We start from the raw sequence: 15,329 nt of genomic DNA on the forward strand, positions 1-15,329 counted from the left end.
TGGTTAATATCTGTCTTCTAAATATGATTGTTTTTTATGATTTAAATATGTGGAAGCTTGGAGTATTTGGGGTTTGCAATTCAATTTAGACTTTGCCTTTGACTTTTGAGCACTTTTAAAAATTATTTCAGTTTTATTTGGAATTAAATTACAAGAAAGAACATGTACTTGGAATGCATGGTTAGCATCCATCTTAAGATTTGTGAATTGAATTGGAATAAAATACCTTAGTCAATATTATTATTGAATCGGGTCCATTAAAGTCCAATTAGACTCAAATTCAGCAACTAGATAAGCCCAACTTTGAAAATTAAATCTATGACCCAATTGATAACCGTTGATTCGTTAGGTTAAATTTTGGACTGGGCCTAAATTCATTATTTGAATCAAATTTTAGGTGAGGCCCTAAATTCAATCTTGAATGACTCATTTAAAATTACTTTTTATTTCTAAACCAAATTTTATTGAGCCCTGTTTATAGGAATCGGAATGAATTCATTTGATGTTGTTTACAAAAATTTTCTCAAAATCGGAATCGAAATTAGAGATATGACAATTACTAGTATATCGTTTTTCTCTTTCTAATTAGTTACAAATAAATTATTGTACTAATCTTTGTTTTAATTACAATAATAATGTATTTTATTTTATTAATATATTTATTGATAGTAAATATTTTTTATTATAATAATTTTTTATATTAATAAATAATAAATAATTAAAATAAAATTACATCAACTAAAATATTTTTTTAATTAGAACAACTATCGTATAAATATTATTAAATTTTATTATCTAATATTTAATAACAACGAACTCTACTTTTAAAATTCTATTGATATTAATTAATAATAACAAAGTAAATTTTAAAATTAAATATAAAATTATAATATTTTATAATAAAACCACATTAAATAATAAAAGTAATAGTTGTATAAATTTTTAGTAGAAAAAAAATTATTAGTAGTATAAATGAAAAATAAATAATAAAAGTATAAAACTATTAATAAAAAAATTAGGAGTCATTTTTAGATAAGAGAGAAAGGGTAAATAAAATAAAATAATAATTTAAATAACCCACGAAATAAGAAATGAAAATTGAATTGATGATGGTGCGAGAGAGGACTGGGATTCACCGTTTAATTTCATTCCTACAAATTCGTAAACATCATCCAAGGAATGATATAATTTCTTGATTCACATTAGACTTGCTTTATAAATGTTTTCAATTAAAGTATATTTTTTTAAAAATTAAAAAATTATATATTTAGCCTTAAATTTAAAAAGTAACTAGGGTTTTAAATTTATTATATGTATTGCCACTATTACTCTTATTATATTTGTCCTTTCTAATTGATTGCTGATTTTGAGGTTCAAATCATTTTAATTGACTTTCAATTTTCCTTTACTATCACTAATTCTTTTTAAACCTTTATTCTCACTCTAATTAAATCACAATCCATCAATGTGATGTACTTTATGCATTTTATTAACTACCAATGATTGTTGACATTTTTATAATATCTCATTTATTAATTTTAAAATTAACTTTTTTTTCTCTAAAAATAATGTAGACTAAAAGTAATAACAAGATCAATGTAGGTTCAATAAAAAATTACAAAATTAAGTTTGACATTCAAATTATTGACAAAAATAGGTTAGGTATTGCTCAAAGTCAAAAATTGCATACAATGAATATGATTAAGATGTTGACACGTTACGTCATATATAAGGTGATTATTGGAAAATGAATCAGCAAGGGAAGTCGCGTATATTGTACGCGATTTCTATTAATGAAAATCCTGTACAACGTACGCAATTTTCATTTATGAAAATATATATAACAGAAAATACAAATTGAAAAAGAAAATACTTAAAATGTATAGAACAGTAAAAATAAAATAATCATAAAAGATAGAAATGCATACCAACACAAATTAATTTTGGAAGAATAAATTATTAAAAGAAAATCTTAGAATTAAAAAGAAAAAATAAGTAAATAATTTGGAAAAATGATGGGAAATCGCATCCATTTCATTCTGTGACCGATGTGGCTCTAGACTTCCCTTTAAAATCATGGCCACGGCCGCGATTTTCCTCTAAACTACAGTTATTCGATGCGTTTTATTTGAAATTGCAGTTAAATGGCTGCAATTTTCTTGCTTTAATTTTGTAAATATTTTTTAAATTACATTATTCATGTCATTACTTTTTAAAAATACTTTAATTTAAAAACAAAAATAGGTCTTACTTTTCCATTTCAAGATTGAAAGATCAATATTTACCTAATTAATCAACCATTACTTGTAATTTAAACACACTTGGTGAATGAACGATGGTTATTGTCAAGATTGAAAATTGCTTCGATAATTTGAAATAAGTCTTTTTTAGTATGTCTTGTATTTGCTCCTACGCTTCTTTAAATAACATCGTATAAAATTATCCTACACTTCTTTAAATAACACGGTATAAAATTATTCACCCTTAGAATTACTCTAGAATAAGCATACTTAATTATTAAGTTTCTAACGGGGAGTTATCATACGAAAAAAAGGCACGCTATTGGTAAAGAATTACTGTCATCTTTAAAATGAGAGGAAAAAAAATAAAGAATTATTGTATATTAAATGATAATTAAACTTTTAGTATTTTTATAATAATTTTATTCGGATATCAAACTAAGACTTACTTGACACGTCTAAGTGACTAGTCAAACAAAAATAACAAAAGAATCTTTAGCCCTTTCTAAAATATTTCTTAACATGGTCATTAAAATTTAATGACTTTTTTTAAAAAATGACAATGACTTAAAGGTCTAGAAATCACAAGTTTTTAAAATTAACTTAATTTGATTGGTATAACATAACTTTTTGCCCCCAAAAAGAGATTTGTTATTTTTTTAAATTCTCACACACTTTATTCAAATTGCACAAAAAAGGGAAAAAGGAAAGGAAAAAAAATGGTTATGTTTGTGTTGTTCCATCAATTGACTATCAAAGGACTAAGGGGAGACTTGACTTCCTTTCAATCCAATCGCCCACTCATCTAATTTTCTAAAACTAAGATGTTATGTTTAACTTATATAGATTGATGTTAACAATTAAAGCACAAAATAAGTATAATTCAAAATATTGAGAGGTAGTTGGGGGAGAAAATTCCATAATAAATCAAAGTAGAGGGCACGGAGATCAAAGTAGAGGACACGAAGACCATTGTAGAGCTTATGAAAGGAACTTTCAAAGACTTGAGATCGTGGAGATTGATTTGGGAATGGACAACCGATGTGATACTGTCACAATTTATTTATACTATGAAGATTTATTTCTTCTCATTTCCTTTGACCTTTTTTTTGTACTTTTCTTACGAATTTTAGCATGAGATTTTGTGGTTTATTTGTGATAGTGAGTAGCTAAGTTTCTTATCCTTAGGAATTGAGCAACCGATTGTTTAATTTTATTGATTGAATTATTTTAAATATTCTATTTATGTTTTTAGTCTACTAGTCATATGTTTCATTAGTCTTAGACCTAAAATCCTAGGTTAGAGAGGTGAGGTGATAGATTGAGAGATTTATAACTTCTTCAAGACTTGTTTATTAATGCCTTGCATTTATTGAAACTAGAATACGAATGTTGGTTGAGAGGGAGTTGAGAATCGATAGTCCATTAAGTCGTGAGTAATTAATTAATTGGTTCATAGATTAAGTTGCTGAAATTAATTCCGTAGAACATTGCTCGTATTAATTTTCTCATTATTTTGCGGTTCACTGATTTGCATTGATTTCTTATTTCATTTTGATTTGATTCACTCAATATAATTGAGCAATTGTATATATATAATACTCGAGTGAGCTAGAAATTCAATTAAGAGGACGACATTCGTATTCATTTAATTATCATCCTATTAAAACTTGATTCGCACTTGCGGTAAACAATTTCTACTACAATTATCCATGTTGTTACCCTATTAAATATGTTAGACCTTCTCTATTAACATGATAATGAGTTAGTGTTTTATATTCAACTGATTATATTATGTTTTAAAACTTAATAAAAAAAGTTGTTATGGGTTAAATAAACGAGACTCGACAAAAGGATAAGAGGACGAACTTAGGCCGAATATAAAAATGCCCAATTACACGAGTCGACCAAGCAGAGGACGAGAGACCCAGATCAGCTGGGCCGACCCCTGCTCTGTGCCGAGCAGTTCTCGGCTGTGGGTCGAGAACTCCTATCAGTTCCTTCCGACCATTATACATAGCCCAGCTTAAATGGACCATGGATTCGACACCGACCAAGAGTGGGGCAAGCCCAGTAGAGAATATATCCACAACCTTAGAGGTATGCTCACAATACCCTACACTTTATGCTCAACTACTCCGATCATAACTTAAGTATCGGAGTCCAGGTGACAAGAGCCACACCCGTCTTAGTGCTATTATGTTTTACAAGTCTCGTCGATTCCTTTATTCTAGAAGATTGGTGAGAACTTGACAGAATCTCAGCATTAAAAAAAGTCATTCTCAAGTTGATAAAACACCTATAATTATGCAAAACATCCATGGTTAGATTTCTCACTCGTACCAATGTTAATTAAAAATATATATATATATATATAGAAAAGAGAAGTGAACTTTTGATCGAGTAAAAAATAATCTAGTGATTTTTTTAGTTACAACAATAATCTAATCATGTTTAACCATATTATAACAACTAAATTAAAGTGTTTAAAATCATTGAGGCAATATTAGATTAAGTTCAAGTTCAAGAAAACAAAGTTAGAACTAAAAAATAAACATTAGAAAAAAAAAAACTGGATCCTCAACCATGAGGAAAAAAAATGTCCAGACGCTTAAGTAGTAGTAGTCAAGTTGATAACTATATTCAAAACGCAAGAAAACAGAAGAAAAACTTGATAAGTATGAATCTAGTCGGTTGGTCCCGGAAAGTTTTATAGTTTATAAGTAAGTTTGGTCTCGTTCCTTTTTTTTTTTATTATTATTTTATGCTTCTTGTTTCTTTGAAAAAATGATGGTATCCTTTTTTCTTTTATTGTTTTTTCTTTTGAAGGAAACATAAACATTTGGAAATTTTTTCTTGTTTTCTTCTTTAAAATTTTAAATTTAAAAAATAAAAACTTTAAATGAAAATTATTTTTTGAATTAAATATTTAAATTATATATATTATTTATTATGAATTTATAAGTCAAGAATGATAAAATAATATTTTTATTTATATTTGAAAAAAATCACAAATAAAAATCATAACAAACTTAACTTTGCATCTAAATTTCTGCGAAATTTCAAAAGTATTTACTTAAAATGAGAAATAAACGACAGAAATAATTACTAGACAATTGTTTTTCTCAAAAACTAGAAACGAGAAAGAAAAAATAGTATATTATCATTGAGCTTTTAAGTTTAACCAACATGATCACAGTGTAAGATTTGTTTAATAATATAATTGGGTTTCTGTTTTTATTTTACTGTTCTTTTTTAGATTTATTTTAACAATATAATTGTTTGATAACTTTTTTTGCCCTCATTTTTTGGAAAGTTTGGTTCACTCGAAACAACAAAATAATTTGTTGTCCTGTCTTTAGTTTTTCATGCACAAATAAAAGTATTATTTTTGTATTTTTGACTTGTAAAAGACGTAATAAATATTTTTTAAAATTAAATATTACGTATATTTATTGAAAAGATTAATTTTAGATAGAACTTTTATTGTTTTAATTGAATATGTGGAGAGAACAAGAAAAAATATTGTATCTTCTTTCGTGAATAAATAAAACAAACAACAATAAAATTGAATGATTATTTTATTTTAATTTAATATATTGAGAGAACATCATTAAATACGTCTTCTCTTGCGAGTTCGATCCCCATCCTACATGGTGTACTCACACAAAAATATATATATATATAAATCCTAAAATATCTCTAAAAAGTGGTACATTTAATGTCTATCATGTATGTGGTGTAACATTTTCAATAAAGAAAAAAGAAAAGGGTGAATGGTAGCAAAATTATGTAATTTTGTCCTCAATATGTGTGCATCTTTTTCTCATTCGTTCATAATTTAAAAAAATATATATTTAATTCCATACCCCCATGTATTCCTTTTTTTTTTTTTTAAATTATCACTGAACATTCAAATAAAGATGAGGTGTGATTCTCTGTCCAAACCTATAAAAGATAATATCTCACTATTTCGTTTAATTCTATATAGTTTTCAGTCACTTGTTACATTATATCAAAACAACCAACATTTATCGAATTAAGTCACATTGTGATAGATATGGCAATTCAAAGTCTATACAAACATTACTAGAACTTTTTATACCTCATGTGTTAAAATAAAAATAATTATTAGAGTTAAATAAACCATATTTGTAACTTAATAAGAGATTTAAAAAAAATAATAAGAGCTCCACATTCAGTAAAATAATAATAATAATAATAAATTACAATCTTAATTTTGAATTTTTAAGATTGTATCTAATAAATTTTTTGAATATTAAAAAGTGTTTAATAAATTTTTATGTCAAAGCGAGCATACCAACGCTAATTGAGTTCAATCCCCCACCCTACATATTGTACTCCAATCCTAGTCCCAAATCTATTAGCAATTTTTGTAAAATTTATGGATCTATTTGATAAAAAATTAAAGTTCAAGATTCTAATAGATAAAAATTATAAAAAAAAAGTTTATTTTGTATCTAATAAATCCATGAATTTTTAATAATGTAGAAAAAGTTAGAGATCTATTAGATACAATATTAAAACTTCAATAACCTTTTATATATATTGAAAGTTCAAAGACTTGCTTTCAACCAGATATCCCAACCACCCAAGTAAATAACTGTTACAAATAATGAAGAAACTAATAGATTTAGATAAGAAGCAACATAAAATAAACCAAATTTGATAGATCCGGATCGGACCAGGATGAATTGGATTGGTCTGACCCCTCGTTCGGATGTCAGACTCCCGCCGCCGACAGACCTGCTTGACTCAGCGGTTAGAGTATCGCTTTCATACGGCGAGAGTCATTGGTTCAAATCCAATAGTAGGTAAAACCGGCCGAAACCCCTGCTTTTGCCAGCATGACAGCAAGCATAGACTAGCAGACTTGTCAAACATAAAATTGAAAGCTTTTTTGAGTTGAAGAATCTATCATATACTTGTAATTTAACCAGAAAAAAAAAAACTATTCTCTTTTTGCCATGGGTTGTTGGCTCCTGTGGTCACGGTGTAATAAGCTTATTTTTTAACCAAACATCATTCGGCCTTTCCATCCTGCTCTTGTTGTTCATCGTACTACAAATAAGTTCACCCAGTCATAGAGTTTAGCTGCTCCATCGTGGCGAAGCTCACTCGTTTCTGGGTCATGGAAGCTTAATATGGACGACTCGACGCGTGAAAATTCTGAATTAACGAGTGTTGGCGGTTGGAGAAAATATGTAGAGAAATTAAGGAAACATAAAATAATGAATCCGAACCCAACAACAACATTGTTTCTTTAAGACAATTTTGTTCTCTCTCAGTGCTCAAGGTTTCACGAATAATTTTGTCTTCCAGAATAGGATATATCAACCTGTGAATGCAGTACTTTATGCACAGAATTCAAAGTATTTAAGTACTTGGAAAAACAGAGAATTTTGAGGGATCAGTTTCCTGTATAGCAAAACTGAAAAGAAATCACAATTTATAGAATATTTGTGTCCATTCAAATAGTCACATCTTTTCGTATAAGGTTATGTCTTTATCAATGAAAGACAGATCGTTTCATATAAGGTTGTATCATGTACAAAAGAAACGTCGTCCTATCACGAAAAGTTGTGCTCTTTATTTTATCAAAAATTAATTTTATTCAAAAATTTCTAACCTTGGTAGTCTCATTGGGGACTTGAATGGTAATTAGATTACATGCTTCATGTAAAACTTCGGTCATGGCTAATTGTGGGGTGTTTTCTCAGACTTGGAGTTAGCTTGGAGTTCGAATAGCAGAAATTTAATGGTTGAGGTTGATTCTTAGGTGATTTGTGATATTTTGACTAAGATTCTCATGGTTCTCCTCTTCTTCGTCAGTTGGTGCCGTACATTTTATAGCTTTATTAGGAGTGTTAATATCCGACATATTTATCAGGAAGACAACTATTATGCCGACTTGCTTGCTCGATTGTCATGCTGCTTCTTTTCCTTTTAGGTCTTCATATTTGTGTCGAGTTCCCTCTGAACTCTACTATTTACTAATTACTTATGTTAATTACTTATGTTAATGGGGTCTTTTCTAATTGGTTTTAAGATCTTTTGCCTATTCCTTTTTTTCTTTAAAAAAAAAACTTAATAAGAATAAGAAGACTATAACTTTCAACCCATAATGCAATTTAAGTATGCCTCCAAAATTGAAAATTAGATCATAAATAGTTTTATTACAAAAAATAGTAAATTCAGATATTTTTATCGTCTTAAGAGAACACACACAAACCATTTTACTTTTCGCACACCTAAAATTTTCAAACATAAAAGAAGAGCAGCCAAACTTAATAATCCAAACAGAAATGAAACCTTTCCAAAGGTAAACAAAAAGAAAAAAATTAATTTCATTTTAAATTAATCATCCAAAATATTTTTTTCTACTCCCTTAGATTAATTTTATTATTATTATTTTTTTTTTGCAAAAGATTATTATAACATATATATATTGCAAATTTAAATACATTTCTTAACAAGTTATTATTATTATATTAGTTAAATGACAGGTCGCAAGTCGCTTTATTTGGTGAAGGCTATCTCTTAATATTTTCCATATTCAAGATTAAATGAATATAACTGCTCCCATACATCAGAGAAGATTGTGATGTCATAACAATTATATATATTTTTTGCTAAAATATTGGACCCCTGACAAAATATAATTATTGTAACTGTTATGCTCACAAGTTTTTAAGGTAGAAATCAAACCATCGAACTCAGATGATTATAAAAATTGGACTTCCTGATGAACTTGTTGATGTAGGATGCAACCTTTTAAGTAAATAGAATTTGAAAAAATGAAACAGACACTCTGACGTTCAAGTCGACTTGTTTAGATAGGTCGTTCTTGTTAAAAATAACGGTACATCCTTAGTATCCTCACAGCTTTGCTTTTTGGTTCCATCCAAAAAGCCTCGTACTAATAGTGATAATTGTCACGAATTATACCATGACTACATCTTCTGAGACTCATCAACTTCTTTGTTCGGCACTCAAAGATTCACCAACTCGACTAGGTTTAAACCATAGCTCTGATACCACTCGTTAAAGACAACGATACCCATAGTACCTGAGTATTTCCAAATTGTATGATATTGTCTGCTTTTGGTATATCTCTCACGGCTTTTCTTTTGGTTCTACTTAAAAGGCCTCATACAAATGCAGATAAGTGTACTATCTTATATATCTAATGTGAGACTTTGTTTGCATTACTCTTACAAATCCAACAATTCTCGGAACAAAATTGTGTACTCCAGTGAACAGAGCAACTTTTATAGGCAGCCAGAGGAGTCGACTGTTGAGCCCTAGGTTGACTTCCTCATGTCGGTTAGAGAAAACTTGGGTGATTCTCTAGTTGGGTTGGCCTTTAGCTCGGTCTATGTGGTAGGTCGGTCTTCTCCCTTAGTTTGATTGGACGAGTTTGATCTTATCCAACTTGGTCCACTTATCATGTTGTATTTTTTTAGTCCAACATAACTCACATGAGAATCTTGCACCAACGTTGAACCAGAGAAATCTCTCTTCTTTCCCCTACAAAATTTTCACTCTATATTTGATCTCCTTGTTCTGAACTTCTTATGGCCAGTTTGGAATTTTGGATCATAAGTTTTATTTCATGGATAGAGATGTTAAATATCTAACTTAAGATTTGAATGTTTGATGACTAATAAATAGTGTGTTCCAATAATTGGTAGAATTAATATTTGAAAATTAAAATATCTGTGTTTGTTTGTAGATTTGTTCTTAATAAATATGCTTATCAGCTAACCAAAATACAAAATTAAACCACGGCCAGAAAAGTTATAAAAAAAAATCTTATTTGTGTGGAATTTTATGAACTTACCCAAATCTATTCAGATCTTCCTCTCAAACCCATAAATTTTTAATAAAATTAGATAAAATAATTAAGAAGAGATTTGCAAAAATATGAGCTTATCTTGTATGAAATTTAGATTCAATTAACTTTTATGTCTGCTGAATTTCTGGAATAGTAAATAATATACAATAATAATGTTTGGGGAGGAAAATCGCTCAGTCACATGGAGGATAAAGAAGCGTCTAACAGTATTTGTGCAGTATTCTAAGATAGGTCGACTTCAAACCGTTCAAGGTAGGACACTTAGCTACTTATCTTCTACTTTATTCGTAGAAAGGGTTCGATCGTAGATACCGACATGTCGAATTCGACATGTCCAATTTGCTATTCGACAAGAACAATCGCGGTCGGGAGTTTTATAGGATCCTTAACCTATAGATAGAGGACACCACACCAGGAATTTCTCCTCGAAATTACTATTGAGTCCGAGTTGTTTTACTGACTTGAGCATCGGAGAGTTTGCCCTCTTGCACAAGGTCATCCCCAAATGTTCCAAGTCAACGAGTTTATGTCCGACCTTGAATGACTTTGTTCCATTTTTCATAAACACAAACCTTCCTCTCAAAACCATAAATTTTTAATAAAATTAGATAAAATAAGAAGAGATTTGCAAAAATATGAGCATATCTTTTATGAAATTTAGATTCAATTAACTTTGATGTCTGCTGAATTTCTGGAACAGTCAATAACATACAATCGAAATTAACTAACCCCCACCTACCAATAATATAAAATAAAAAAATAAGGAAAAAAAATAATTGATAGTGTCAGAACTCATTGGCTTATACACTTCTTATGGTATTTATGATGTGGTGGCATTTTTTTATTTTCACTAACCTATGATGTTTTGTTATTAAGTTAGGAAAATTTTAAAATGTGTGGTTATAAAACTTTATCTTAATTTTTATACTAAAGTCGTGTTATATTGCTAATGAGTTGTTTATTTTATGAGAAAAATGTTTGAGTTAAATTGATTAGAAAATTGGTTTGGTATAGATTTTGACACGAGAGCGGATGAATAATTAATGAAATATTTTATTTTGATTATTGAATATGAGTTTTACTCCAATTTATAGAGAGAAAAATAATTTATTGGACTCTTAAAAGGTCCGTTTTATTTTTTTTTTTTTTCATTTAAGTTCAACTACTGTGAGATAAGATATTCAACTATAAACGTTTGAAAGGACAATAAGTATTTGAACTATGCTTGAATAGACATCTATTTTAATGTTTGTAACTTTCAAAAAGTAACAATTTTATTCATTATTATTATTTTGCTATATAATATTCATCTCCCCAATACTCTAGGGTAACTTTGACTTTGACGAGTAGGGAAAAAATTTCTTATTAAATTGTAAATTAGTTTAAAAGTTTCCTTTGAACAAAGATTAGTACAAAATTACAACAAACAATTGACTTACAAATTCTTATATTTAAAGACTAACAACACTAGTAATTTTCTAATCAAATTCTTTTAAAAAATCCAAGTGATACCTGAGAGAGAGCAAAATAAAAGAGAGATACTTTTTATGGAAGGCAAGATTTTGGGCCAAATTGAATTTTGAAAATTTACTAAAAGTGAGAATATAATGAATGATATATGGAGAGCTGAATAAGAGATTTTTCAAATTCATTACTCAAATTAATAATAAAATCATCAGATACAAATAAAGAAAGTTTTTAAAAAAAGAAGGAAGGAGAATTTAAATTTGATGTTCAATTTGAAAATGCTCCCAAACTGGCCAAGAAGGAAAGTTTAAGAAAAATAGTTTTCCCAAAAGATGTAATTTAAGAAAAAGATATTTATTTTAAAACTGAATTCATAGTTTTAGTTTTGAATAAAATAAATCATCAATTCAAAATTAAATGTAACCATATTCTTGTATTTGATTTTAAGTTAATTGATATATGCACTTAAAATATAAGTTAAATGCAACCTGAATACAGTTTAACAGTAATTGACACTTATGACAAAAAGATCATGAATTCAAATCCTACCTCAACTTTGTACTAAAATATATATATCTAAGTTATCAATATTAATGTCAATATGATAGAATAATACTCATATTTTTATTTTTCTTTCTTCTCTCTAAATATTGGATTTTTTACTGACTAAAAATTTAGGTTAAAATAAAATATGACTTGGTTTTTGAAATAAGCTTTTATCTTAACCTTTTGCTAGTGTCAATGAGCATGCAAAATTATGTACCTTATTAACCTTACGTTTCATTCCTCATACATTCTACTAAATTCCCTAATTTTGATTGAGTGCAATTAAGCCAAACTATATGTTGTTGCTATCTTTCTTGCTAGCTGATATTGTCACTGCAATAACTCAAACGACATTTTCACAAATACATTGTTCTCATTCACATCTCTTGCCATGGTGTCCGGTTTAAGCTCTTACCCCATCCTCAATTCTTTTGTTCGAGGTGGATTCAACTCACGCGTGGCACATCTTGATTGGATAATGGAGGTTACACATGACTTTGATTGATAAGATGCAAGCTTTATCACTTTTGTCTCGTCTCCCTAAAGTGAGTAGATGTATTGTATGGCCGAACCAATCAAGTTTCCTTAAAGTCGCATTCACCTTTATTGGTTGAACCGAATTACTTTACTTACTCCACGACAATAGGCCGCGACTTACGGCCATCTTAAAGAGTCGTTGAGGCATTGTCGGGAATATTGTCGGGGTAGTTGTCTATAAATAGGACTCATTTGCTCCGTATTGAGATACACGCACCAGATTCTCTCTCGAGTTTAGCTTGTCAGCTACTAACTTTAGCATCAAGGTGTGTTCTGCTTTTGAGGTTTCCTGCTCAACCCATCTCCAACTCGTTCGTCGAGTCATCCTCAGTTCGAGGTTCGCGGAGTTGATCAATTTTGTAACATCTTCCATCCACATCATGACTTCCCTCCACTGGGTAGCCTCTGGTCTCAATTCCCCATAGTCAGATTCCATCCAATTGTTTAGAATCCACAGTTGAACATATTTTTAGCTAATTTTTCGCGTCCTTGTTGACACTAAGCCAAAATAAAACAATCGGTCAAAAAACCAAAAATATTTAAATTCACAATAAAACAATCTCCAATTTCCAATTTCCAATTTCCAATTTGTAGTCATCTTCCAAGAGAAGAATTGATCGAGGCTGGAGGGAAAGATATAAAACAAATGGAGATATTTTGATTTGGAATTTTAGGGTACCAAATAAAAACTTGGCATAATAACAAAATTACAAAAGAGCCCCCAAAGACTTAATAATTAATATCGAGGACATGTGGGGGTCGGAAGAAAAGAAAAGGTCTCTTCACTCTACCACTTTGTGCGTCTGCAGCTTTGTCTTCTTCCATTGCTCTGCAACCGACAGAGTAATAGAGGGAAGAGAGAGAAATCTCTGCAGACCGACCGCCGGCGAAACTCCACAATCCGCCGCCGCGCCCCATTTTTCTTCAATGTTTTCTTCTACTTCGTTCTTATCATAATCTTCTTCTTCTTCTTCTTCTTCTTCTTCTTCTTCTCCTCCTCTTCCCTTTTTATCCTCTCTCTTCTTGCTTTGTTCCCACGGCATATCTTTTTCTTTTTGCTTTGATGCGCACTCGTGGAGGGGGAAGCCCGATTCGATCTCGTTTGGAGGCTATATTTGGGGGTTTTGTTGATATGCTGATTTTCGAGAGCTCTGGAGGACATTAAAGGAACCCTAGCGTTCTTTCGAACGTGTTTTTCGTCGATTCTGGCTGATCCATTTGGTTTCAAGTGGAGGAAGAACAAAAATAGGGGGGTTTACTGTGTGAATATGCTTTGGCTGATGAGGTTATCGGGGGTTTTCTCCGCTGGAATGGTGATGATTGTGCTTGCTCCGGCTTTGCAATCGTTTCCTCCGGCGGAAGCCATCCGGTCATCTCATCTCGATTTTTACCTCCGTCTACCTGTTGATACCGCCTATTCGAGGTCGTTGAACCGATTCTCCTTCCGGAAGGCATCTACATTTCGCAATGCCGGTCAATGCGGTGGCGGTGACTCGAAATTTTCTGGGAGGTTCGGTGTGTGCGATCCGAATTTGGTTCATGTAGCCATTACGCTTGATGTGGAGTACCTTCGTGGTTCGGTTGCGGCCGTCAATTCGATTCTTCGAAACTCCCTCTGTCCGGAGAGTGTTTTCTTTCATTTTCTCGTTTCGGATACCAATCTCGAAGACTTCGTGCGATCCACCTTCCCTCAGTTGAATTTCAAAGTGTACTATTTCGATCCGGAGATTGTGCGGAATCTGATATCCACATCGGTGAGGCAGGCGCTGGAGCAGCCGCTCAATTATGCTAGAAATTACTTGGCTGGGTTGCTCGAGTCCTGTGTTAAGAAGGTAATTTACCTGGATTCTGATCTTATTGTGGTGGATGATATCCGAAAGCTATGGACAACGAACTTGGGAGAGTGGACAATCGGAGCTCCTGTGTACTGCCACGCCAATTTCAGCAAGTATTTCACGGCGCGTTTCTGGTCAGATGAGAGATTTTCTGGCACATTTGCCGGAAGAAAACCCTGCTATTTCAACACCGGCGTGATGGTCATAGATCTGGTTAAGTGGAGGAATGGTGGGTACACGGAGAAGATTGAATGGTGGATGAAGCTTCAGAAGAGTAATCGCATCTACGAACTCGGGTCACTGCCGCCGTTCCTGTTGGTCTTCGCCGGAAACGTGGCGACCATAGAGCACCGGTGGAACCAGCATGGCTTAGGAGGTGATAACGTTAGAGGCAGCTGCCGCAACCTCCACCCGGGTCCGACGAGCCTCTTGCATTGGTCCGGCAGCGGGAAGCCATGGCTGAGGTTGGACTCAAAACAACCATGCCCACTGGATGCTCTATGGTCACCATACGACTTGTACGGACACACACTGTGAAAAAACTTCAGGGGATATACGAGAGGTCGCCGGTAAATTTCCCAGCAGGACTGTTTTTGACGCTTTCAAGATAATTTTTCCAATTTTAGTCCTATAATTTTCTTTGTTTCCGTCTCTCTCCAGTTACTTTGAGCTTATTTCTAACTCATCTTCCAGGCGATGTGTGTCCTATTTTACGATTTTTCCTGGGTCTGAAAAATAAGAATGGAAAAAACGGGCTATTCGATTTGTTTGTACAGACTTTGCATTCTTTTATGAATGGACACATGATGATGGTTTTCCATATAA

General features: G+C 31.2%; 1 protein-coding gene across 1 annotated transcript; it reads left to right on the forward strand.

The window, feature by feature from the left end:
* Positions 1-13,626: 13,626 nt before the first annotated feature.
* On the forward strand, positions 13,627-15,329 carry LOC111022437 (putative galacturonosyltransferase-like 7). The gene has a single exon (XM_022299613.2). It carries the CDS (start codon positions 13,938-13,940, stop codon positions 15,039-15,041), a length of 1,104 nt encoding a protein of 367 aa, XP_022155305.1. The 5' UTR covers positions 13,627-13,937; the 3' UTR covers positions 15,042-15,329.

The sequence above is a fragment of the Momordica charantia genome (genome assembly GCF_013281855.1).
Source record: "Momordica charantia cultivar OHB3-1 chromosome 8 unlocalized genomic scaffold, Mcharantia_2.0 BLBB01000008.1, whole genome shotgun sequence".
Lineage (NCBI taxonomy): Eukaryota > Viridiplantae > Streptophyta > Magnoliopsida > Cucurbitales > Cucurbitaceae > Momordica > Momordica charantia.